Source organism: Mustela nivalis (genome assembly GCF_964662115.1).
Source record: "Mustela nivalis genome assembly, chromosome: 7".
Lineage (NCBI taxonomy): Eukaryota > Metazoa > Chordata > Mammalia > Carnivora > Mustelidae > Mustela > Mustela nivalis.
In genome coordinates, this window is record NC_139026.1 from 11,620,251 (window position 1) to 11,643,086 (window position 22,836).

The window sequence follows — 22,836 nt, forward strand, 5'->3', positions numbered from 1 at the left end:
GAACCCAGACATGCACGAGCCCCCCAGTTCCTCCAACATTTACAAGGGCACAGGGACTTGCTGCCCTGAGGCCTTCTCTGCGGATCTGTGGGCATTTCTGCCCCCCCACTTTCATCGTGGTGGTCCTGCCACCATCGTCTGCCCACCACTCGCCAGCTTACTTGCAGGAGGCCAGGAGTGGTCCTAGTGTCCCCCACCAGCGGCTTGGCAAGCCCACCGAGCTCCACAGTGGACGCTGGAAGCTGCCTGCCTCCAGCCGACCTCTCTCCCCACAGAGCACTGCCGGGCTGAGAGGGGCCTCGCAGGCCGAATGGATCATCCCATGAGAAATGCAGATGGAAGTGAGAGGTCTGCTCCGGGCGTTGATTCTGATTTTCCTGAACAAAGGCCTTGTCAGGCAGTCCTTCCTGATCACTGTGGTCTTCACACCACATGCTGCCCTTCCTGGGTTTTCCTAAGAAGCACCGTGACCCTGCTTTCCTTCTCTGCTCCCCCTAGGACCTTGGGCTTATTGCTGGAAGAATCTGAAAGAGCTTTACCTCTGACAGTAAAGACCTAGGGAGGCACAGCGATTTGCCCAAGGTCACACAGCTGGTCAGTGACAGCTAGTCAGAGACCAAGTGTCCAGGGCCACGATGCCTCCTCCATGGCATATGCCCTGGGTGACCTACGTACCGGATATGTTCAGCAAAGGCTAAAGCCGACGGGCTCTCAATTCTGCTTTACTGTCACTGCCTTCTCAGTGTGCCCTGACCCAAATCTTAAGGAAATGAAAGTCTGGTCTTGCTCACAGAGAAAGCTGGGAGGTCCCCTGCCCTTTCCAGGCCACAGAATGCAGAAAGGTGCTTGGGGCCATGTCCCAGTGCCCAGGCGGCCAGCTGGCCTTGTCCTAGGAGGATGTGGCTCAGGTGACATTCTAAGAGGTCCAGTTGGTCAGCTGCCACTGAGACACACACGTGGGCTGGAAGAGCCCAGGGGCATCTCTCTCTCTCTCATCTAACTCATGATAGGGTTGGGGGCAGCTCTTGGTTTCCAAATGCCTAGGATGCCACACTGCTGCCTAGGGTGGGACTCAGATGACATCTGTCGCCCTCCTGGAACCAAGGGCCACCAGCAGGGCTGCCGCCGGCCGAGCCCGTGCCCCACCCCGGCCTCCCGTGTGCGGGCCTCACCCTTCCTCTGTCTCGTTGATGATGTCGCAGATCTCCATGTTGAGGGCCCAGTCCTCACTCTGCAGGGAGCCATCTGTCGCCTTTTCTGTGGAGAAGAAACCACAAGTCACGGTGTGGGGACACCCAGACAGACGAACTCAGCTGTGCGAAGGCCAGGGCGGGAAGAGCCAGGGAGGAGGAGGATGACGGATGGTTTCTGGGCACCCCAGAAGGGCCTTGAGGATGCAAACGGCTACCTACCTTGTCCCATTTTGTCATTTAATGTGTTTTCCAGCTGTACTTTATCTCTATGTTATTTTTACTTTTTAAATTATGTGAAAATGCACCGGGTATTTGCCATCTTAACCAACTTTTAGTGTATAGTTCAGTGGCATTGAAGACACTCAAGTGTCAGGCCGTCATCCCCGCCGCCGATTTCATCTTCTAAATCTGCAGCTCTAATGCCCCATTCTCCCCTCCCGCAGCCCTGGTCCCACCGCACCACCGTCTTTTTTTTTTTAAGATTTTATTTATTTATTAGAGAGAGCGAGTGAGCACGAGCACCAGGGAGGGGAAAAGGGAGAGGGAGAAGCAGACTCCTCGCTGAGCAGAGAGCCCGATGCGGGGCTCAATCCCAGCACCCTGGGATCACTACCTGAGCCAAAGGCAGACGCTTAATGACTAAGCCACACAGGCATCGCTCCACTACACTGTCTTTGCAATTCTGACTCCCCAGATACCTCATTACATGGACTCATACGGTACCTGTCACTTAATTCTCATGGGGCCGGGAGAGCCACTGACCACTGAGGCGGCCTCAGTTTGGTTCAGTTCACCCATCCAATAAGTGGGGCCAGGAGTCCAGCAGGTCCAGCCTTAGGGTGCTGGTTTCTGACAGGACACTGTGGAGATGGTGTTTTGTTCCATTTTTGTAAATCAAACGTTCCTTCTTGATTCTCTATCAACTTTTGGCAACCACTCACACGGTTCAAAATGTAAAAGATTCCAAAGTGGCACATAATGGACACTAAATCCATCTGCTTCCCCTGCCCCAGGCCCACATCCTAGGGGCCCAACAGGACCAGTTTCCTCTCGAGCCTCCTGAGACATAACCTATGAAGCGAAGGGCCCAGGGTAGACACCCGCTGCCCCACAAAGCTGCCCCCAGAGAGTACAATAATGCCAGCGAGATGTCTGCGTGGCTCTTGCCACAAAACAGGTGTGCAGTAAGTGCGGCGGCTCTTTTTACATTCAGGTGAAGGTCACATCTGATAAAATTGGCCATTTTAAAGTGTACAATCCAGCGGCACTTAGTGCTCTCACACTGCTGTGCAGTCATGACCTCTGCCTACTTCAGACTGGGCCAAAGCTGAGGGTAAGATGTCCGGGCCACAAAAGACTCCACTCCAAATCTGCTAGAACTTGTACAGGAATTCAGTAAAGTGTCAGGATATAAAATCATCATCACACAGAAATCAGTTGCATTTCTGTACACCAACAATAAGACAGAAGAAAGAGAAATTAAAGAGTCAATCCCATTTACAGTTGCACCAAAACAATAAGATACCTAGGAATAAATCTAACCAAAGAGGCAAAGAATCTGTACTAGAAAACGACAAAGTACTCATGAAAGAAATTGAGGTAGACACAAAGAAATGGAAAAATGTTCCATGCTCATGGGTTGGAAGAACAAATATTGTGAAAATGTCTACCCTATCTAAAGCAATCTACACATTTAATGCAATCCCTATCAAAATCTCATCCATTTTTTTCAAAGAAATGGAACAAATAATCCTAAAATTTATATGGAACCAGAAAAGACCTTGAATAGCCAAAGAAATATTGAAAAAGAAAGCCAAAGTTGGTGGCATCACAATTCCAGACTTCAAGCTCTATTACAAAGCTGTCATCATCAAGACAGTGTAGAACTGGCAAAAAAACAGACAGATAGATCAATGGAACAGAAAAGAGAGCCCAGAAATAGACCCTCAACTCTATGGTCAACTAATCTTCGACAAAGCAGGAAAGAATGTCCAATGGAAAAATGACAGTCTCTTCAACAAATGGTGTTGGAAAAATTGGACAAGCCACATGCAGAAGAATGAAACTGGACCATATCCTTACACCACTCACGAAAAGAGACTCAAAATGGATGAAGGACCTCAATGTGAGAAAGGAATCCATCAAAATTGAGGAGAACACAGGCAGCAACCTCTTCGACCTCAGCCGCAGCAACTTCTTCCTAGAAACATTGCCAAAGACAAGGGAAGCAAAGGCAAAAGTGAACTACCGGAACTTCATCAAGATCAAAAGCTTTTGCACAGCAAAGGAAACAGTTAACAAAACCAAAAGACAACTGACAGAATGGGAGAAGACATTTGCAAACGACATATCAGATAAAGGGCTAGTATCTAAAATCTATAAAGAACTTACCAGAGGCGCCTGGGTAGCTCAGTGGGTTAAAGTCTTTGCTTTCAGCTCAGGTCATGATCCCAGGATCCTGGGATCGAGCCCTGCATCGAGCTCTCTGCTCCGCAGAGAGCCTGCTTCCTCCTCTCTCTCCCTGCCTGCCTCTCTTGCCTACTTGTGACCTCTGTCTGTCAAATAAATAAATAAAATCTCAAAAAAAAAAAAAAAAAGAACTTACCAAACTCAACACCCAAAGAACAAACAATCCAATCAAGAAATGGGCAGAGGACATTCCTGCAAAGAAGACATCCTGATGGCCAACAGACACATGAAAAAATGTTCCACATCACTCAGCATCAGGGAAATACCAATCAAAACCACAATGAGATACCACCTTACACAGGAAATGACAGATGCTGGCGAGGATGCAGAGAAAGGGGAACCCTCCTACACTGTTGGTGGGAATGCAAGCTGGTACAGACACTCTGGAAAACAGCATGGAGTTTCCTTAAAAAGTTGAAAATAGAGCTACCCTACAACCCAGCAAACACTACTGGGTATTTACCCTAAAGATACAAATGTAGTGATCCAAAGGGGCACGTGCACCCGAATGTTTATAGCAGCAATGTCCACGATAGCCAAACTGTGGAAAGAACCTAGATGTCCATCAACAGATGAATGGATCAAGAAGAAGTGGTATATATATACAATGGAATACTACGCAGCCATCAAAAGAAATGAAATCTTGACATTTGCGACAATGTGGATGGGACTAGAGAGTATTATGCTTAACAAAATACGTCAATCAGAGAAAGACGATTATCATATGATCTCCCTGATATGAGGAAGTTGAGAGGCAACGTTGGGGGTTTGGGGGTAGGAAAGGAGTAAAGGAAACGAGATGGGATTGGGAGGGAGACAAACCATAAGAGACTCTTAATCTCACAAAACAAACTGAGGGTTGTGGGGGGGTGGGGGTGGTAGGAGGGGTGGCAGGGGGGCAGGGGGAGAGGGAGCGTGATTGGGATATGGATATTGGGGAAGGTATGTGCTATGGTGAGTGCTATGAAGTGTGTAAACCTGGCGATTCACAGACCTGTACCCAGGGGCTAATAATACATTATACGTCAATAAAAAAATACTGTATTGCATATTTGAAAGTTTCTAAGAGAATAAATTTTAAAAGTTTTCATCATAGCAAAAAAATTTCATAATTACATATGACAATGGATGTTAAGTAGACCTACTGTGGTGATCATTTCACAATAGACACAAATATTTAACTGTGATGTGGTACACCTAAAACGAATGTTATGTGTAGTTATAAACCTTCATTTTTCTTTTTTTCTTTCTCGGTTCAACATTTCCTTTCTGTCCCCTAATGGGTCTTTTTGTCTTTTCTATGATGAAATCAGCCCATTTTGGAAGCTTCTGTTCTAAATTATGGTGGTAATCAGAAAACTCTCTAAGCTTTGCTTTATACCTCAGGAGCTTTTTCTGCTTCTAAGATAAGTGACAAAGGAGTTACACAAGAGCATTTAAAATTCTTTTATGGCGGGGGGGGGTGGTTGGGGGAGGTGGGGAGGGAAAAAATGAAACAAGGTGGGATCGGGAAGGAGACAAACTGTAAGAGACTCTTAATCTCATGAAACAAACTGAGGGTTGCTGGGGTGGGGGGAGGTGGGTAGGGAGAGGGTGGCTGGGTCATGGACATTGGGGAGGGTATGTGCTATGGTGAGTGCTGTGAAATGTGTAAGCCTGACGATTCACAGACCTGTACCCCTGGGGCAAATAATACATTGTATATTAATAAAAATTTTTTTTAAAATTCTTTTATATTAAAAAAAAAAAAAAAAAAAGATGTCCGGGCCAGTCAGCTCCAACATTCTTGAGCTCTCAAGACCAGGGTCACTCCCCTCTGAGCTCTTCTAGAATCCATCCTCAGGCAGCCCTGTTTGTTTTTAAGTAGGTTTCACACCCAGTGTGGAGCCCAACATGGGGCCTGAACTCACAACCCTGAGATCAGACCTGAGCTGAGATCAGGAGTCGGGAGGCTTGAGCCCCCCAGGCGTCCCATTCAATAAGCTCCACCACAGCACAGACAGTCTGGTCCCCTGCTTTTTGGGGCCAATATTTTATCACACAAATCACCCCTGACTGGCACAACTGTACCCTAGTTAGAACTCTGGGACAAGACAGGGCTGGTCAATGTGTGTGTATGTGTGCATGTGTGTGTATCTTATGTGCGTGTATTTTATGTGTGTGTGTGTGTGTTAAGATTTTTTATTTGACACAGAGAGAGTGAGTGTGTACAAGCAGGGGGAGCAGAGGCAGAGGGAGAAGCCGGCTCCCCGTGGGGGAGGGAGCCCAATATGGGACTTGATCCCAGGATCCCAGGTGAATGTTTTAAGGTTCAGGGAGTAAGACCCTGGGTGTCCTGACGCTGGGCGCTCTCCAAGTCCCCCTCTGTCACAGCCGTCTCCTCTGGCTCCCGCACCTGGCCCTGCAGGCAGTGCCCTGCCGGCATGGTGCCGTCACCCATCTACCAACAGCACCCGAGGGAGCAGGCACGTGTGGCTTGCTGTCCCGCGTGACTGTACAGCCGTCCTGCACGGGAGGCCCTCTGGCTCTGTTCACACCGACAGCTGAGGTTCTGGTGGGGGTGAAGGGACCCCTCACTTGCTGTACAGCTCCTCCTGCATCAGGCCTGCTCTAGGCACCGGGGATGGAAGCAACGGTGGACCAGACACATGCGGTCCCCTCCCTATGGTGCCCTGAGGGGCTGAGGCCCATCCCGCAGGACCACGCCGGGGCTGGGCTGGCAGCCAGCTTCCTAAAGCTGTGGCTTCTGTGACGTCAGTTTTGAAACTGGCCTGGCCTCGGTTCTACCTTAGGTCCTGCAGACAGATGGATGCTAGGGAGGGCTCAGGACACAAGCCAGGCCGCTGGGGCACCCAGGGAGGGACCCAGTGGCAGTGCGGGGTGCTCTTCTCCCTAGACTATGGCTGCGGGAGGAGATGAAGAAGGATTCCTTTAAAAGGGCTGAAAGGTGGGCGCCTTAATGCCACAATGATGTCCTGAGTGTGGCTTCTTTGTGTCTCACTCCCCACCCTTGGGGACTACACACTTACTGCGCCATGTGGGAAGAACCGAAGAGAGCGGGACAAGTGCCTCTCTGGGCAGAGGGAGCCAAGCTCCATTCTGGAGAGTCTGGGGGAGAGCGGCTTATCAAGTACGCGGAACGTGCTGCTCCTTCAGAAACCACAGCTCCGCGACCCCCAGTCATGTGGGCCAGGGGACAGTCATCCCTGGCCTCCGGCCACAATGCTCTGGCCACTCCGGCTCCTGAGTCTAACCTACCTGATCCCTTCTCGCCTTGCCATCTGTCTCTGCCTGGCCAGCAGAGGGCACTGCCTCCGCCCCTCCTGCCTCGCTCCTTCCCCTCCATGCCCCCTGCTACCCAGGACTGACCTTTCTGAAACCTGGAAGTGACCCTGTTCCTCCCATGCCCCCAGTCCTCCGAAGGCTCCCGAACCCCAGGATCGGCCCACACGCCCTTCCTTGGCAACCGTGCTTTAAATGCCCAGCTGGCTGCTGATATACGAACATAGGTGAATCCTCCCGACGCCACGCGGTGTGCATCACGGCCCTCATCTAGCTGACGAGGGAACAGAGATGCAGTGAGGTCCCACAGTGGTCCTCGGGGGGAAGGGAGCTCTGCCACCCCAGGAGGGCAGGCGTCCTCCTGCCCCCTCCTCCTGGATCCGTGGCTTTACCAGCAGGCCTCTTTCCTCAACTAGACCCTCCTGGCGACCTCTGAAAATGAGGGGCACCTCTCTTCTCCTGGGGGGTAGGATCAGCATGGTTTTAGAAGGGATTCGGGTCATTCTAGAACCATAGGCTTGCTGGTGAGGGGCAGCTGGGGTATGTAGGAGGCAGAGGAAGGCCGAGGCAGGGAGTCAGGCAGGGGTGGGCGGACCCAGAGCACCAGGTCTGAGCCCGGCCCCACGGGGCTGACAGTTCTCCAGGCCCGATTGCCAGCAGTGGGCAGAGCCATGCCCAGAACAGTCTGCTAGGGGGTGTGCTGTCTGTCAGCCTAAACAGGGAAAGGAAGAGGAGGAAGTGGCAGAGGGGACACAAGACCCACCCCGGCCATCTCAGCAGAAGAACAGTGTGTCCAGAGCAGCCAACTCCCTGCAGGTGTGGGAGACTTTTCAGACTTCCTTAATGAACATTTCCACGGGGTCGGCATACTCCATAAAAGCAGAAATTTAAACCCACAGGAATCTGGGGATATCCGTTTTGTTTTTGTTTTCAACCACAAAAGTAACCCAGCTCGCTATTTTGGAAACAAGGAAGAAAAATACTGGCAGTGGTGACCAGTTCCAGAAGAATAACCGGCTTCCCGCCCTCTGGGCGGTGGGTGGTGACCGTCCACGTCCCGGGCAGCTGTGGGGCTCCTGTCCCCAGCTCCTGAGGACGCCAGGCCCTGCAAACCCCTGCTGGGGTTCAGGCTGCGGAGCTGCCATCTGGGGCCGGCGTAGTCTCTGTTTTCTCCCCTCGGAGACCCACGGCCTGCCTTATAGGTGCTGCGACTTTTCAGCCACACAATGCATGCACGACGTCAGGCAAAGAGCAGCCCCAAGTACTGCTAAGCACTGTGGCAATGACCTGGGCTGAGAGCAGGCAAGAGTGGCCCCAGAGACATGCCAGCTCTGGGCCCCTGGTCCCAGCCTGCTCACTCCTGGGAGGGCTCCGAACAGCTGAAGACAGTGGCCTCTGTGGCTTCTTCAACTGCTTTGGAGAAGTCCGCGTCTGCAGCGGCTTTGTGCCATGCACTCAAAGCCCGCTGACCGTTTGCTCCCACGTCAGCCTTGAGGGGAGCGGCCTAGAGCCTTCTCCCCACCACCCTGCATGTTCCAACAGTCACCATCACCAAGTCTGGGAATTCCAGCTGCTCAAGGCATCTCTGAGTTGTCCCCAGTTCTGTCATCACTGTGAAAGATTTCAGTCAGGACCTGTCACCTCCCCCAGGCCTGGACGTCACCACCACACTTTTTTCTTCAAATGTAAACCCAGCTAGTACTTTCTCCTATCTAAAAACTGTCCAGGATTCCCTCACACCCTCAACTGCCTGGGGGTCAAAAACCTGAACTCTCCAGGGCAGAGACGGACATATGGGACTGACCTCCACCACAGCTGGCTGTCTTTTCCTCCCTTTGGGGCCTTGTTTTTGCTTGTGCCCGGCATGTCTTTCTTCCATTTGGTCAGGCACCTGTGTCACAGGTGACGATGACAACCATCACCACCAGTAATGGACACCATGTATGGGACACAGCACTTGGCACAAACCCCTCACCATGCCCTTAAGAGGATGAGTAAACTAAGGAGCACAGAGAGGTCAATGACTTGCCCGTGGTCACACAGCTTATATACTGCAGAGCAGAGATTCAGACTCAGCGAGTTCTGGTTACCAAATCCATACTCTTCACCACTACCTTCTGTGCCTGTAGAACATACTCAGCGCTTGCTGTCATCCAGACACCCGGGAGATTCTGCTGAGCAAAACCAAGCAGCTCCTGCCCTCAGCACATTCACGGTCCAGTGGGAGGTCACAATCGGCATCGCAAAGGTGCAAGGGATATGACAGAAAAGACAGGGCGCTGAGCTAAGACAAGGTGTGAGATCTCACATGCCAACAGAAAGGAGATGAGCCGGCTAATCCCGGCTCATCTTTTAAGGCCCAAACCCCAGTGCCAGCTCCTCAGTGTATCGGCCAACGGGGTGGACTGTGTCACTGTGACCTGGACCATCATCCCATAGGGTGACAGTAACAGCAGGAGTAATAGTGACAAAATGACTGGCATTCACTGAATGTCAGCTTGTGCAAGCTCTCAGGTCACCTCCCCACAGTCCCTACCACGGAGGGGGCAGCTGAGGTCCCCTGCCCGGAAGGCGAGGAGCACGGGGCTCTGAACCCCTGCGCCTCTCACTCTGCTCGGGCCCTTCAAGGCCTTACCTCTGCTGGGCCAAGACTAGCGGCTCCTTCTGTGTTTGCGGAAGGCCAACGGCCCTCAGACCGTCTTGCTGCTTGGCTCGGCTGAGTCCCCGCCCCTCCCTCCCTGCCCCACCTGCCCAGGTACCACACACTGTATTTCTGCGTCTGTAAGCTCCCTTCCCCCTTTCCACTTTGAACCCCTCTCATATCGGGGTGGCTCTTACAAATGATGGCCTGACAGCTCAGCTGGGGCAGTTTTTTTCTTTTCATTCTCCGTGGTGTCTTAGGTTCAATGAAATGTGGCTTGTAAGCAGTGGGGGATGGCCTTCAAGGCCAATGACAACCGCAGACCTGTCCTCACCCTAGGCTACGACCCAGCCTGGGGCAGGCTCCAGACCTGGTGGGGAGAGACGCAGCCGGAGTCAGCTGCCTGTGAAAAAACAATGACGTGGCGGGTCGGCTCGCGTGTCCGACCATCTTTCCACTGGAAACACCACCCGCTCACGCCTCCCGAAGGAGCCAGCGATCCCTCTGCAGACTTCCTTCCAGGCTTTACTGTTAAAACACACACACACTTATATATATACTTTTATATACTGGTACTGTGACTATGGCTTGTTTGTTTCTATATTTAATTTTTAATTTTTATTTTTTTAAAGATTTTGTTTATTTATTTGACAGAGAGAGATCAGGCAGGCAGAGCAGCAGGCAGGGGGTGGGGGGGAAGCAGGCTCCCCACGGAGCAGGGAGCCCGATGCGGGGCTCCATCCCAGGACCCTGAGACCATGACCCCAGCCAAAGGCAGAGGCTTAACCCACTGAGCCACCCAGGTGCCCCTGTTTGTTTGTTTTTAAATAAGAATCCTATTCCTTACCTTATAGAGATATACTGAAATATTTATGAGTGAAACGATCTGATGTTTGGAATCTGCGGTCAGTAACGCCGGCCCTCTGTTCACTTCCCTACTCCCCACCCATCCCCATCTGCCTCCATCCCCTGCCTGGCGCCCCTTCGCCCACTCCCCCTCCCTTCGACTTGCTTTCTCCTCACCTTCCTCCAGCCCATCTCCCTCACATCCACCTTTTTGCCCTCCCATGACATTCTTGGAGCCATATTATCTGTCCCTCTGTGGCAGGTGCTAGAGAGGCAAAGGTGAACGGAACCCTGGTCCTAAAGTGGTCACGGATGACAGCTGGACAAACGCTTTCAGAGCTTAGTGACATGACGGAGGCCAGCTCGGGGTGCTGGAGAGCCAGGAGACACGCTGAACACCCGCAGAGGGAACAGGGAAGGTCTGAGCTGAGCACAGAGCACAAGGTGCCGGGCTGGGCAGGGGGGAAAGAAGGTTCTCGGGAGAGCAAAGGCACTTGCTGAGTGAGTCATGGAGGATGTCGGGAAGAGGAGGAGAAAGAGGGGCTTGCAGGCCAGTCTCAGGCACTGGGGACAAGTGACCCGAGGGAGGGAGAAGATCCCAGGGGGAGGGAGGCAGGCGGAGGAGAAAGGCGAGGCTGCTGAGATAGAGGGAAGTCAGCGGCCCAGGATGGCCCAGCCCCAAGGCAGGCGCGGACCTGTGCCAAGACCCCCGGTGGCAGACTGTGCAGTCTACCCAGCAGTCGCCCTCCCCTCCCCGCTCTGGACGCCAGTACTGTTCCCCTTCGCAGCACCTGCTCCAGAAGTGGGCGAGCCACCCTGTTCTGGTCCCTGGGGGGCAGGGGGCTGTCTTCCAGACTGTGGTGGGGAGATGCATCCCTTCCGGGACACAGAGGCACACCTCCCGGAGGAGAAAGCCTTTTCTCCCCCTTCTCCTTTCCTCCCTTCTGGGAGGCTAGCGAGGGACCGTGGTGCCTGTAGCTTGAGCCCAGGTGGTGATAAGCTCAGGACAAACACCTTGGATGTTTAAAGACACTGTTGTGCACACCCCAACCCTGCAACTTCAAACCAAACTCGCTGTGGGACCTGAGCTAAGCTGGGCCGCCCCAGGGCTGGGCAGGCAGGACTCATGGTGGAGACCCAACCCAGGCCTTCTGTCCACGCCCCGAGGTTCTGCTCCTTCGGGGCTCTGTGCTGCGAGCGGGCCCACCTTCCAGGAATGTGCTCCTGCCTGTCTCCCCACCTTCAATCGTGCTCCTGAGTCTAGCTCAAGGTCAGCTCACCACATGGGGCCTTCCCGGACCCACTGGAGGGCGGGCTCCTTCCCTCCTGGGGCCAACAGCATTTTCACAGGCCCCAACTGTTCAATTCTGCTTGGTGGGGCTGCTGAAAGAACTGCAGAACTGATTTCTTTGTTTCTGTCTCTCCCATTAGGCATGTGAGCTCAAGGGTGGAGATTATCACCACTCAGGAATTCGGTACATCAGAGGAGACCCGGCCCCTGATAAACCTGTGGTTCATGTTTCTGAATAACTAACTGAATGAAGGATGAGGTCACACACACCGGGATAATAAACCTTTGTCACACTTTAATTTAAATGTAATACTCCCCCCTTCCACCTCCATTGATCCCTTAGAAGCTATTGTGTAGAATCTAATCTTTCTCCCAATTGGCAGTCCTTTGACTACTTTTTTTTTTTTAAGATTTTATTTATATATTTATTTGACAGACAGAGATCACAAGTAGGCAGAGAGGCAGGCAGAGAGAGGAAGAAGCAGGCTCCCTGCTGAGTAGCGAGCCCGATACAGGGCTCCATCCCAGGACCCTGAGATCATGACCTGAGCCGAAGGCAGAGGCTTTAACCCACTGAGCCACCCAGGTGCCCTTTTGACTACTTTTTGAAAAGATTTGTGGGGGCCTGGGTGGCTCAGTTGGTTAGGCGACTGCCTTCAGCTCAAGTCATGATCCCAGGATCCTGGGATCGGGTCCCGTGTCAGGCTGCCTGCTTCTCCCTCTCCCTCTGCATGCTTCTCTGCCTGCTTGTGCTCTCTCTCTGTCAAATATATAAATAAAATCTTAAAAAAAAAAAAAAAAAGAATTTGTTTTAGAGAATGAGCTCGGTGCCTGAGCAGGGGGAGGGGCAGAGGGAGGAGAGGGAGACCCTCCAGCGACACAGGGCTCGATCTCATAACCCTGAGATCATGACCTGAGCCAAAATCAACAGCCGGAGGCTTAACCAACTGAGCCAGCCAAGCGCCTCTCCTTTCAATATTTTTAAAAAGTACCATGTCCCCCCTTAATCTGTCCTCTACACTAACGTCTTCAGTTCCTGTGACCCTGCCATCCTAGATGTGATCTCTAGAGCCCTGCCATTCTGACCCATCCCACTGGGGTGCAGGCCAGCTCAGAGTCCTTTTGGAAATGCAGCAAGCGAACTCACTCAGCTGCCCACACTGGATACTGTATTTGTATTAACACATTCTATGACTTTGTTAGATATTTATTAATTCCACCCTGTGGAGCTGACTCCTACAGAATTTGTCCTTGTGGAAGGCACTCACTCTCCACCGGCTACAGCTTTTCTAGTCTCCCCGCAGCTAGAAGTGGCCAGGTGATGCAGGTCTAGCCAGCTTCTGAGCAAGGTTCTGCTCCCCTGGTAAGAGGGGCAGGGCGGCTGGCCCGTTCACCTGAGCCTCCTGCCACACAGGGACAAGTGACAAGTATGAGGATGAAACCCATATGCTAATGGGGGTGGGGTGGGGGAGAACTACAGAAAGAGCCATTACAAACAAAATCATTCTAGATGGATCCAGACATTTTCACTCAAAAGGAAACCCAGCACCCTCCTTTTAATTCTAAGGGGAAGCAATGAGGCGAAAAAAGAGTGGGATCTGGACAAAGACGAATCCCACTTTAAGTCGTGACTCACTGGCTGTGGGAGCCTGAATGAATTCCCCTTTCTTTAAAAGAATATTTAGTCATTTATTTACTAATTAGTAAACTCTACCCCTGACGAGGGCTCGAACTCATGACCCCAAGATCAAGTATTGCCTGCACTACCGACTGAGCCAGCCAGGCACCCCCATCCTGACTGAATTCCTTAAACTCTCTGTACCTCAGTTTGTCCCCTGCAGAATGGGGATAAAGTAAACAGTCGCCTTCCAGGGCCGTGTGAGGAGGAAATAAGAGAATGCATTTCAAGTGTGAGTATCCTGCCTCACGCACACTGGTCATGAAAACAAATGTTATCGACTACCAAAATACCAATAAAAAAAGTTTGAAAATTTCAAGCACTCCACAAAATAGATTTTTTTTTTTTAAGTAGGCTCCACATCCAGCATGGAGCCCAACATGGGGCTTGAACTCATGACCCTGAGAGCAAGACCGGCGCTGAGATCAAGAGATGGATGCTTAACCGACTGAGCCACCCAGGCGCCCCAAACAAATGAGATTTTTAAATCACATATATAGAGAAGCCATTTCTTCTCGGCCAGCAAACTGTCTCGAGGCCTACGCCCCAAATGAACAAGTCTCTCCAGACCCAGCATGGAAAGTTCTACCAGTTTCCTAAGCTGCTGAGCCGTCCTTCCTCAAAACGCTGGCTCCCTCTCTCCTGCCATTCTGTAACCACAGGCCACAAGAGGAACTCTAAAATACCTTACCGAGGGCATTACTTCTGCAACCCGCAATTTTGAAGTTCACGTAGCTAACTATAGCAGCTAACTGAAGAACAGCTTCAGTTACGAGGAAGACGGTTTGGTAAAACTGTCCCGTACGAAGGAGCAAGGCCGTGAAAGCAGAAGTTTGACATGGCTGGCCAAGGTGCCTGGGACATTCTTTTCCCTTCTTCTGTGAGTGTAAAAGACGTTCCTGACGACACCCTCTCCCCTCCCTCAGTCCTTCCTCTCACCTCTTTTTACCTACTGAGAGAAATTTATTTTACTGGATTGGCTCCAATTGAGTGTGGAGGCTGGGCAAGGTCAAAGTCTGCAGGGTAGGCCAGCAGGCTGAACACCCAGGGAACAAAGGCAGCTCGAGTCCAAAGGCTGTCTGCTGGTGGAATTCTCTCATCTGGGGAGGCCAGCCTTTCTTCTATTAAAACCGTCACTTTGTTAGACGAGGCCCACCCACACTATGGAGAAGAATCTGCTTTACTCAAAGTCTACTGACCTCATTTGAAAAATACCTTCACAGAAACATCTAGAATAATGTTTGGCCAAGTATCTGTGGATACCATGGCCCAGCCAAGTTGACATATAAAGCTAACCACCCCAGAGTTTATACCACATCAATGCAAACAAGTTGCCATTGAGCAGGGGCCACCTCTGTCACTTCTTAGGTTCTGTAGGTCTGCGCCTCATGTAGTCTGGAGGATTCTGTTCTCTCCTTCTCTCACCCTCGTCCCTGGCTCTCCCCTTCCCTCCTCCTCCATCAGGAGCGAAGCCCAGCTCCTCGCCATGGATCTTACAAGGCAGTTTGGCTCTCCCTAGTGCTTTTCAGTGTGCTTCCCCATGTTTGTGGAGGCAGGAGTCTCTCTAAGCTTTTGTCATTTGCCTGGGGGACGCACAGAAAGGGCGGGGAAAGGGCAGAGCTGGTACTGACACCAGATCTTCTGAGGCAGGATCCAAGTTCTGACCTTGTTCAGACTGCTATCATCAGAGTGACCAATAGCGCCACACAGCATACATTAAGTGGGCTCAGGGGCAAACGTGGACATTTTTAGAGGTGCACAGTTACTTTAATGTGGAAGAGAAAAATAAATGTGAATTCCTTCATGATTTCACGGATAGAATTACACAGGATGAGGTCATATTAAAAGTGGCGAGCCTGCAGTGCCTGCGTGGCTCAGTGCATTGAAGCCTCTGCCTTTGGCTCAGGTCGTGGTCTTGGGGTCCTGGGATCGAGCCCCACATCGGGCTCTCTCTGCTCAGCGGGGAGCCTGCTTCCCCCCCCTCTCTGCCTGCTGCTCTACTTGTGATCTCTCCCCCTGTCAAATAAAAAAAAATCTTAAAAGTGGCAAGCCAGTAAAAGGAAAGCGCTGTGAAAATAAAATGAAAGGTGACACAGGTCAGACATAAATCACAAAGGTGGTGCATGAGGGACAGAAGCCTGCGGGGTGCTGGCCTAGACCTCCTTGGTAAGGTGGTAAAGAGTTAACTTGTCCTTCATCCCTGTTTCTCATGGGGGGGGGTGGCCCCATGCTAATTAGAAGACACTGAAGGTTTTGTTTGTTTGGGTTTTTTTCTAAAACCAGAAGAGCGGAAATCCGGCACTTGACTCTTATTTCTTTGAGCTCAGTGAGGGAATAAAACCTATTCACCAAGTTCTATCCCCAGGGTCAGGCAGAGGCCTTAATTCCCAAGGAAGAATGGGATCCACCCCACAGCCTGAAACCCGACCTAGGAATGTGGCTGCCATCAGCCAGTGACTGCTCATTGCCCAGGGACAGCACGGCCAACAGGGGAGCTGCACTGGGGCCACAGCCGTGGGTTGAAACCTTGGCTCTGCCACAAATTTACACTATGCCCCAGCAACGATGGTAACGCCAGTAAAGAAATCACAGCAGCTAACAGCTACGGACTCTTACAGTCTGGCAGGCATGGGGCTGCGTGCCGCCCAACACGGCCAAATGGCAATCCCGAGGGATACTGTGTAAAACATTCTTGTTTCACAGATGTGACACTGAAGGCCATGGAGGTTCTGTAACTTGCCTCAGGTAACAAAGCTGGTGGAGGCTGAGCTAGGACTCAGACCATTCGGTGGCACTCAAGGTCTCATCTTGGATGCCTAACCACGCGCACCACACAGCCGGTTGACCCAAAGCCCTTTCTAGACATTGTTCCCTGTTGTCGTCCAGACAGAGACGTGGACTACATTGGCTCCAGCACTTAGAGATCAGAGACTCAGAGCTTTAAGACCTGAGCCCCCCCACCAGCTGGGCACACTGTGGGAAGTAGGAGGGATTCAGACTTGAGAGGCCCAGGACAGGAACAACCTTGGGCATCCATGGCGTGGGGTTCTCCGGGACCCTACTCTGGGGAACACTGCCCTCCATCATTCTACATCTGGCCAGCTGGTCTGATCCAGATCAGCGAACCATGAACGCACGGGCCAGTTAAGTCTGCTTTTGTATGGCCCACAAGTTAACAATGGTTTTCACATTTTTAAGTGGCTGAAAACAAATCCAAAGAGTATTACTTCATGACATATGAAATTCACATTTTAGTGCCCACAATCTGACTGGAGCACAGCCATGCCTATTCGCCTGCACATGGTCTATGCTGCTTTTCTGTTACAATGGCAGAGCTCAGGGGTCACAACAGGGTCCACCGGCCCACAGAACTGTAGACATTTACTTTCCAGCCCCTTCCAGAAAGTTTGTGGATAATGGGCTAGTTGCTCCTGGCAGCCACTGTGGGAATCCTCCTGACAGCCTCCCTCCGTCCGGCCTCTACCTTCACCCTCTAGCAGCAATGCAAGGGGCGAGGGCTGCGTGTGCAGACCCGCAGTTCCACGCTGCTGACGTCGTTCTCTGCCCTCCAAGTCTACGGAGCCGTTCTACCACTGCTCTCCAGGTCGTTAGTTCCTTCTTCCCTCCAGTGCCTGTCCTTCCCTGTGCTCATCTGTCCCCTTGGCTGTTCCTCCTTGGTGCTCTGAAGTAGAGGGAGAACGGAGGTAGCATGTTGCACACAGGCTATGGGCAATGGTGAGGGGACATGCCACAGTTAGGAGTGGAACTGGAGCTGGGCCCAGGTCTCCTGCCTCCCAGTTTGCTGTTCCCTCGACATTGCTTGAGCAGTGAGTCTGGCTTCCAGGTCACCTCTCCCAAAATGGCCCTCCAGAAGGCCACAGGTGTTCTCTCTACTAACACCTGGGGTCCCCCCTCTACGATTCCTCCCTGTAGCTCCCCTGGCTTGGCCTTTGTGGATCCAAGGGCAGTTCTGCCTGCCTTCAGCCCCTCTCCTGTCCATCCCGGGGCTCGGCTTAGGCTCGGAGCTCCCTGGCATGTCCAGCAACCACCACCTCCAGCCCAAGCACCGGGGGCTGGTCCTCGAGGACAACCAATGTTGACAGCGTCTGGTGCACGTGGCATGCTTTCTGAGTCAGCTGGGTCTCTGACTCAAAGTGCCAGGGAGGAGCTGACGGTCAGAAATGGGCAATGGGCTTCTTGGGTTGCCTTCTGACATCTGTCTATAAAACAACCCATAGGATCTGTCCTTCGGGGATACTGGAAAGGGTTTTGAAATCCTTGCAAGGAGAGAGCTGTGTCAACACCACTTCACACTAATGATCTGGAATCCTCTCAGCCACAGGCTGCTGCTCCGGAAGCTCTCCTACCGAATGATAAGGCTGAGTGACCCAGCAATGTGCACAGACTCACGTAGGTCCTAATCAGCAAAGCTAATCTGTGGGTAGAGCAGTAACTGTGGCACTTGGAGGGCTGGACTAATATAAATTCCGAATACGCACTGATCAGCCAGATACAGCCTGGCAAGGGTTAGGAGAGGATGGAGGCTCTGGATCCCGACCCCAAGCAACTGTGAAATGCTATGTTCCCTCACACTTACTTTTATGAAATGGAAAAAACAGCAAAACCTACAGTATCACTGTGAATGTTTTGTTTTTTTCAAAAGATTTTATTTATTTATTTGACCCAGAGAGAGAGAGAGAGATAGAGCGACCCCAAGCAGGAGGAGTGGCTGGCAGAGGGAGAAGAAGCAGGCTCCCCACAGAGCAGGGGGAGCCCGATGAGGGATTCGAACCCAGGACCCCAGGATCATGACCTGAACCGAAGGCAGTTGCTTAACCAACTGTTAATAACCATGTTAATAACCAGACATGGTCCCTGGTGCATGGTATTTGCTCCCAAGATGTTATTCTTTTTCTCTTTTCTTCCCTCCTACTATCCTGACCAGTGAGGTCCAGTCCCTGCTCTCAGGAAATTCAGTCTAGCTGGGGACACCCAGACACACAAGTACTACAGCATGGGCCACTGCTCTGTCAGCGTGCGATGGTGAAAATGATAAACACAACGATGAGGACAGCAAGATCTAATGTTTCCCGCACACTCACAATGCGCCAGGCGCTCTTGGGGGAGAGGGAGTGGCCTGCTTCATTCTCACCACCACCCGGAGAGGCGGCAGTAGAGCCTCATAGCCCAAAGGCAGAGAGTGAGGAAGCCCAAGGAGCGGGGGAGATGCAAGGGCACGAAAGCAATGGCTGGATCTGAAGCAGGCAGGAGAGGAGGAGGGGACAATGCCTGAGCCTTGAAGGAGGCACACTGGAGCAGGCCCCCGGGCAGAGGGAGCGACAAACACCAAGGTGCTTGGGTGCATGGGAGGACGAGGGCTTTGTGAGTTGAGTGACACTCACCCCTGATAAGCATCACCGGCACTCGCTGTGCTCGGAGATGTCACCTCTACACGGCCCTACTCACAATAAGGGGATGGAGGTGGCAGCCTGGAGGTTCTTTTCCTCCTCCGGTTTATAGAACTACTAGGTCACCAACCATCACCGCCAATTAGCAGTCCTTCCCTCTCTTTCTCTAAAAGAAACATATGGAATACCAAAGGCATTTACTCAAATGGCAGCGATTCTTCATTTAATTCTACTTTTAGAGCCTCTTCAGCTTTGGTTCAAATCTCATGGGTTCTAGGGGGTTCATCACAGCTTCACTACCAATTCACCAGGGGCCTGGGCGAGTCAGAGTATCCTCCTGCGGAAAATGAAGGGGATGGGCTAGAATGGAGCTTTCCAACATGTGGTTTCCAATCCAGTGGCATTAGCATCTCCTGGAAAGTTGTTAGTAATGCATATTGTAGGGCTCACTCCAGACCTACAGAGCCAGAAACTCTGTCTTTAACAAGTCTTCCAGGGTATTTTGAGTAGAACCCTGAGTTAGAAGACCCCCAGGGTAAGGACCCTTTCAGTAGTAAAATTTGGTTTGGGCTCTAAGCTATCATAACAGTAGTATTTTCTCTGGGAAGACTATTTCTTGTGTCAGGCAGGCAACCCTCAGGATAACAAGAGAAACTCTTTTCTTTGACAAGCTCAGGCCCAGAGCCCAGGTGAGCTTCTCTAGAAAGGTTCGGACAATGTGGCTGACTTTGAAGATCAGATTTCTTTTTTTTTTTAAAGTAAGAAGTCTCAAAGTTGGCATGTGATGAAAGCAGTGGTATCTGTTTTTGGAGAAATAAAGATGAGGGGAGAGCCGTGTTCTCTTTTCAGCTCCAAAACAATGACTCATTGCTGGGTGTGTGTGGCCGGGAGCGGCAGGGTGTTCCTCAGAGGGCAGCTTCCCCTCTCTGGTCCAGGAGCTTTCTGGCTTGTAAAGAAATCCTGGACTTCCACCCCTCTCTTGGATAAATTTGATTACAAAACCTCAGAAGAGCCACAGACAGCCGTGGTGCCAATTATGTTGCAGAGCTGGGTTGACAGTGAAGTGGGTTTGGCTTCCAAGATAGTAAGAATGGAAAGAATGTCTAAAAGTTCCAATTTTCCTAGTCTGGACTGAACACTAACGACCATCAGGAGGATGAAGGAAGAATTTCACAGTAGTGGCCACAGTTTCCTAATTCGAGCCGCCCGTTCAGACTGCCCTTGGGGAGGTGTTAGCTGTTTGGGCCAGGGCCTGTGGTTCTTCCCACTGTTGGTGCACAGCAAGGAGGACCTGTGACATCCACTGCTCAGCTATTTCCAGATTCCCCACCCTCACTTGGTACCTCAGTAACAGAGGATGAGTATTACCACTTATATTTTATATAGCAAGGCCTTGTGCCAGGCACGGTTCTAAGTACCTCACAACTATTAACGCGTTGAACCTTCACAACAACCCCACAAAAGCAGGGACCATTAATATACCCTTAATTACAGGTGAGAAAGCAAAGAAGCAACGTCACAGAGCTAGTAAGTCTCCCGTCCGCAGAGGGCAGGGTAGTCAGGCTCTGGACTCTAAGGATCTGGACTCTAAGAGCCTGTGCCTCGGGTCAGGCTGCTTGGCCCACCCGGCCACCGAGAAACAGAGAGGCAGAATCAGGTGTTCTTGAGGTCGCTTCCAGCTCGGGGAGTCTCTGACCGTGCGGTCGACCTGCTGCTGGTCTGGCAGGTTCGCCAGCGTCTGGCCGGGCCCCGGGCGCAGCAGGGTGGCCTGGCCGGGTCCCCTCAAGTCGCCAGTCCAGACGCCAAGCCCTGGTCTCCTGGTCCTGAGAGAACGGACTTAGAGCCCTTCTCCGGTATCCGTGTCCCGAGAGCCCGGCGAGCCAGCAGGGAGTGGGCAAGAGCCCAGGCGCCACGACCCGGGCAGGGGAGGCGACGAGGGACACAGGCCAGGGCCCCCCAAACGGTAAAACCAAGCAGCCCCTTCCACCCCCAAAACTTTCTCCCTGGATTCACGACCCCAGCAGCTACTCATTGGCTGAGCCGCGGCCGCCCGGACCCGCCCTCCCTCTTTAGCTATTGGCAGGAATGGACATCCATCACAAGTCGAGGCTTCTTAATGGACCACGGCTTTTGTCAATCAAGGTAGGCGGGAGGCTGGGCGGGGCCAGGTCGGGGAGAGACACGCCAGCCTCGCTCCCCTCCAACCTCCCTCGGGACCGTGGCTTGAGACCTGGAGGCGCCCCGGGGGACCGAGGCCGGGTGCGGGGCCCTGCAGCGGGGCTAGACGGGCCTCTGGTGACTCACCGATGCGCTGTCCCACCGGAGAGCTGAACGGGTTCCCCAGGAGAAAGTCCATCGCCGCGGCTGCCACAGCCACCAACCGGGGGAATCAGCTGACAGCAACCGCCAGCGCCGCCGATCTGTCACGTGACGTGCCGGACGGTCCGCGAGGAGGCGTTCGTGGAGGCGGGGCGTAAGGGAGTCGATCCCGGCCACAGGCCCCGCCCCTAACGTGGAGGGTAGGGCGCCCGGAGGCGGAGGGCGATGACCTCACTGCCACTCATTCGGTGTTTCTGGACCCCACGCACCGCGTAGGCCTGGGGCGGATCTGGGGGCGTGGCTTAGAGATGCCACGCCCCGGTGTTTTTTTAAGGGCGTGACCTACCACTCGAGCGCTTCTGTCCAGCCGGGCGTCAGAGCAGGGAAATGACTCGGATAAGGTTACGTAGCAAGCTCAGACCAGTTCTCACTCTAGTGACCTCACCAGACTACAATGGCGCTGACAGCATCGTCTGGCCTGTTGTCTCCCTGCCCTGATAGAGCTCTTCCTATCTGATGTCCACGCCTCCCTGCGGCAAGTGCAAGTTGCTTGCCCCCCACATTCACTTATATCTAAAATTGGAGGCATTAGCGGATTGCTAGCCCTTGACACAAAACCAACCCAGTGATCTGCAGCGAGGAATGGGCTAGAGCCCAGAGTGGCAGAAAGCACCTAGATGTAGCTACAAGTGGGGCCTGGGACCCATCTCTACCATTTCTGTGTGATTCGGTCCGCGAACTTCCATTTTCTCCAGATGCTGGAATTAGATCAAGGACTGTATAACTTTTCTTATTTTTTAGGTCACAGGCTCCTTTGAGAACTTGAAGAAAACCACCAACCTTTCTGAAGAAAAAAGGGCAGAGATACAATTAAACTTCGGGGACTTTCTGGGGTCCCCGAAGTACAGCAGTAGACCCCAAGTTAAAAATTTCAAGAATCTCAAAGGCCTTTCCTAGTTTTAGGATTCTAAGATCTTCTTCAACCTTCCTATGAACCAGATATTAGATCAGATCTGACCTATTATGTTTTTTTTTTCTTTTGATCATATGTTGTCCAAGATACAATAACCGCTGCTTCGGTAGTCTGGGCTCCTGCAGAGTATTTAATTGATCAGGTAATTGTGACTTTTTAATTGGAAAGGCTAGTAGCTTGTACAAATTTAGGATGATGGAGAACCTAAATTACAACTTAATCACTTCCTTGTGTTAACTTGTTTGAGCAGCCACAGGGGCTGGTAGCTTTACTGTACAATATAAGAACTTTATGGAAGTCATGTACCCTTGCGCTGGGAAGTGTTTTAATAAGGCTGATGAGACCTATTCATAAATGCCCTTCTCCCCACTAGTCTGGCTACCCCGTGAGGGCTGGGATACTGTCTACTTTGCTCGCCACTATTGTCTAGCTCGGTGACTAATACATGGAAATTTATTTTTAAAGATTTTATTTATCTGAGAGACAGAACATGAGTTGGGGGAGAAGCAGAAGGAGAGGAACAAGCAGAACTCCCTGCTGGGCAGGGCTAGATCCCAGGACCCTGACATCATAACCTAAGCCAAAGTCAGATGCTTAACTGACTGAGCCACCCAGGTGCTTAAATTAATCTACCAAATCATGGTATTTGGATTATAAAGGGGGGAATGTACATTAAGATGACTTCCATGTCAGGGACCTTCCATGTATTTCTTCATTAAAACATATTGCTCAGTTG

At 51.8% G+C, this 22,836-nt stretch overlaps 1 protein-coding gene across 1 annotated transcript in view; it reads right to left on the minus strand.

The window, feature by feature from the left end:
• Positions 1–21,412, minus strand: part of TOM1 (target of myb1 membrane trafficking protein) — a 42,377-nt gene extending 20,965 nt beyond the window's left edge. The window contains exons 1-2 of the mRNA XM_082740279.1: positions 21,113–21,412; positions 1,173–1,257 (exon numbers count right to left, since the gene is read on the minus strand). Coding sequence (XP_082596405.1) covers positions 1,173–1,257; positions 21,113–21,164 — 137 coding nt within the window. The 5' untranslated portion in view covers positions 21,165–21,412. The remainder of the gene's footprint in view (positions 1–1,172; positions 1,258–21,112) is intronic.
• Positions 21,413–22,836: the final 1,424 nt, after the last annotated feature.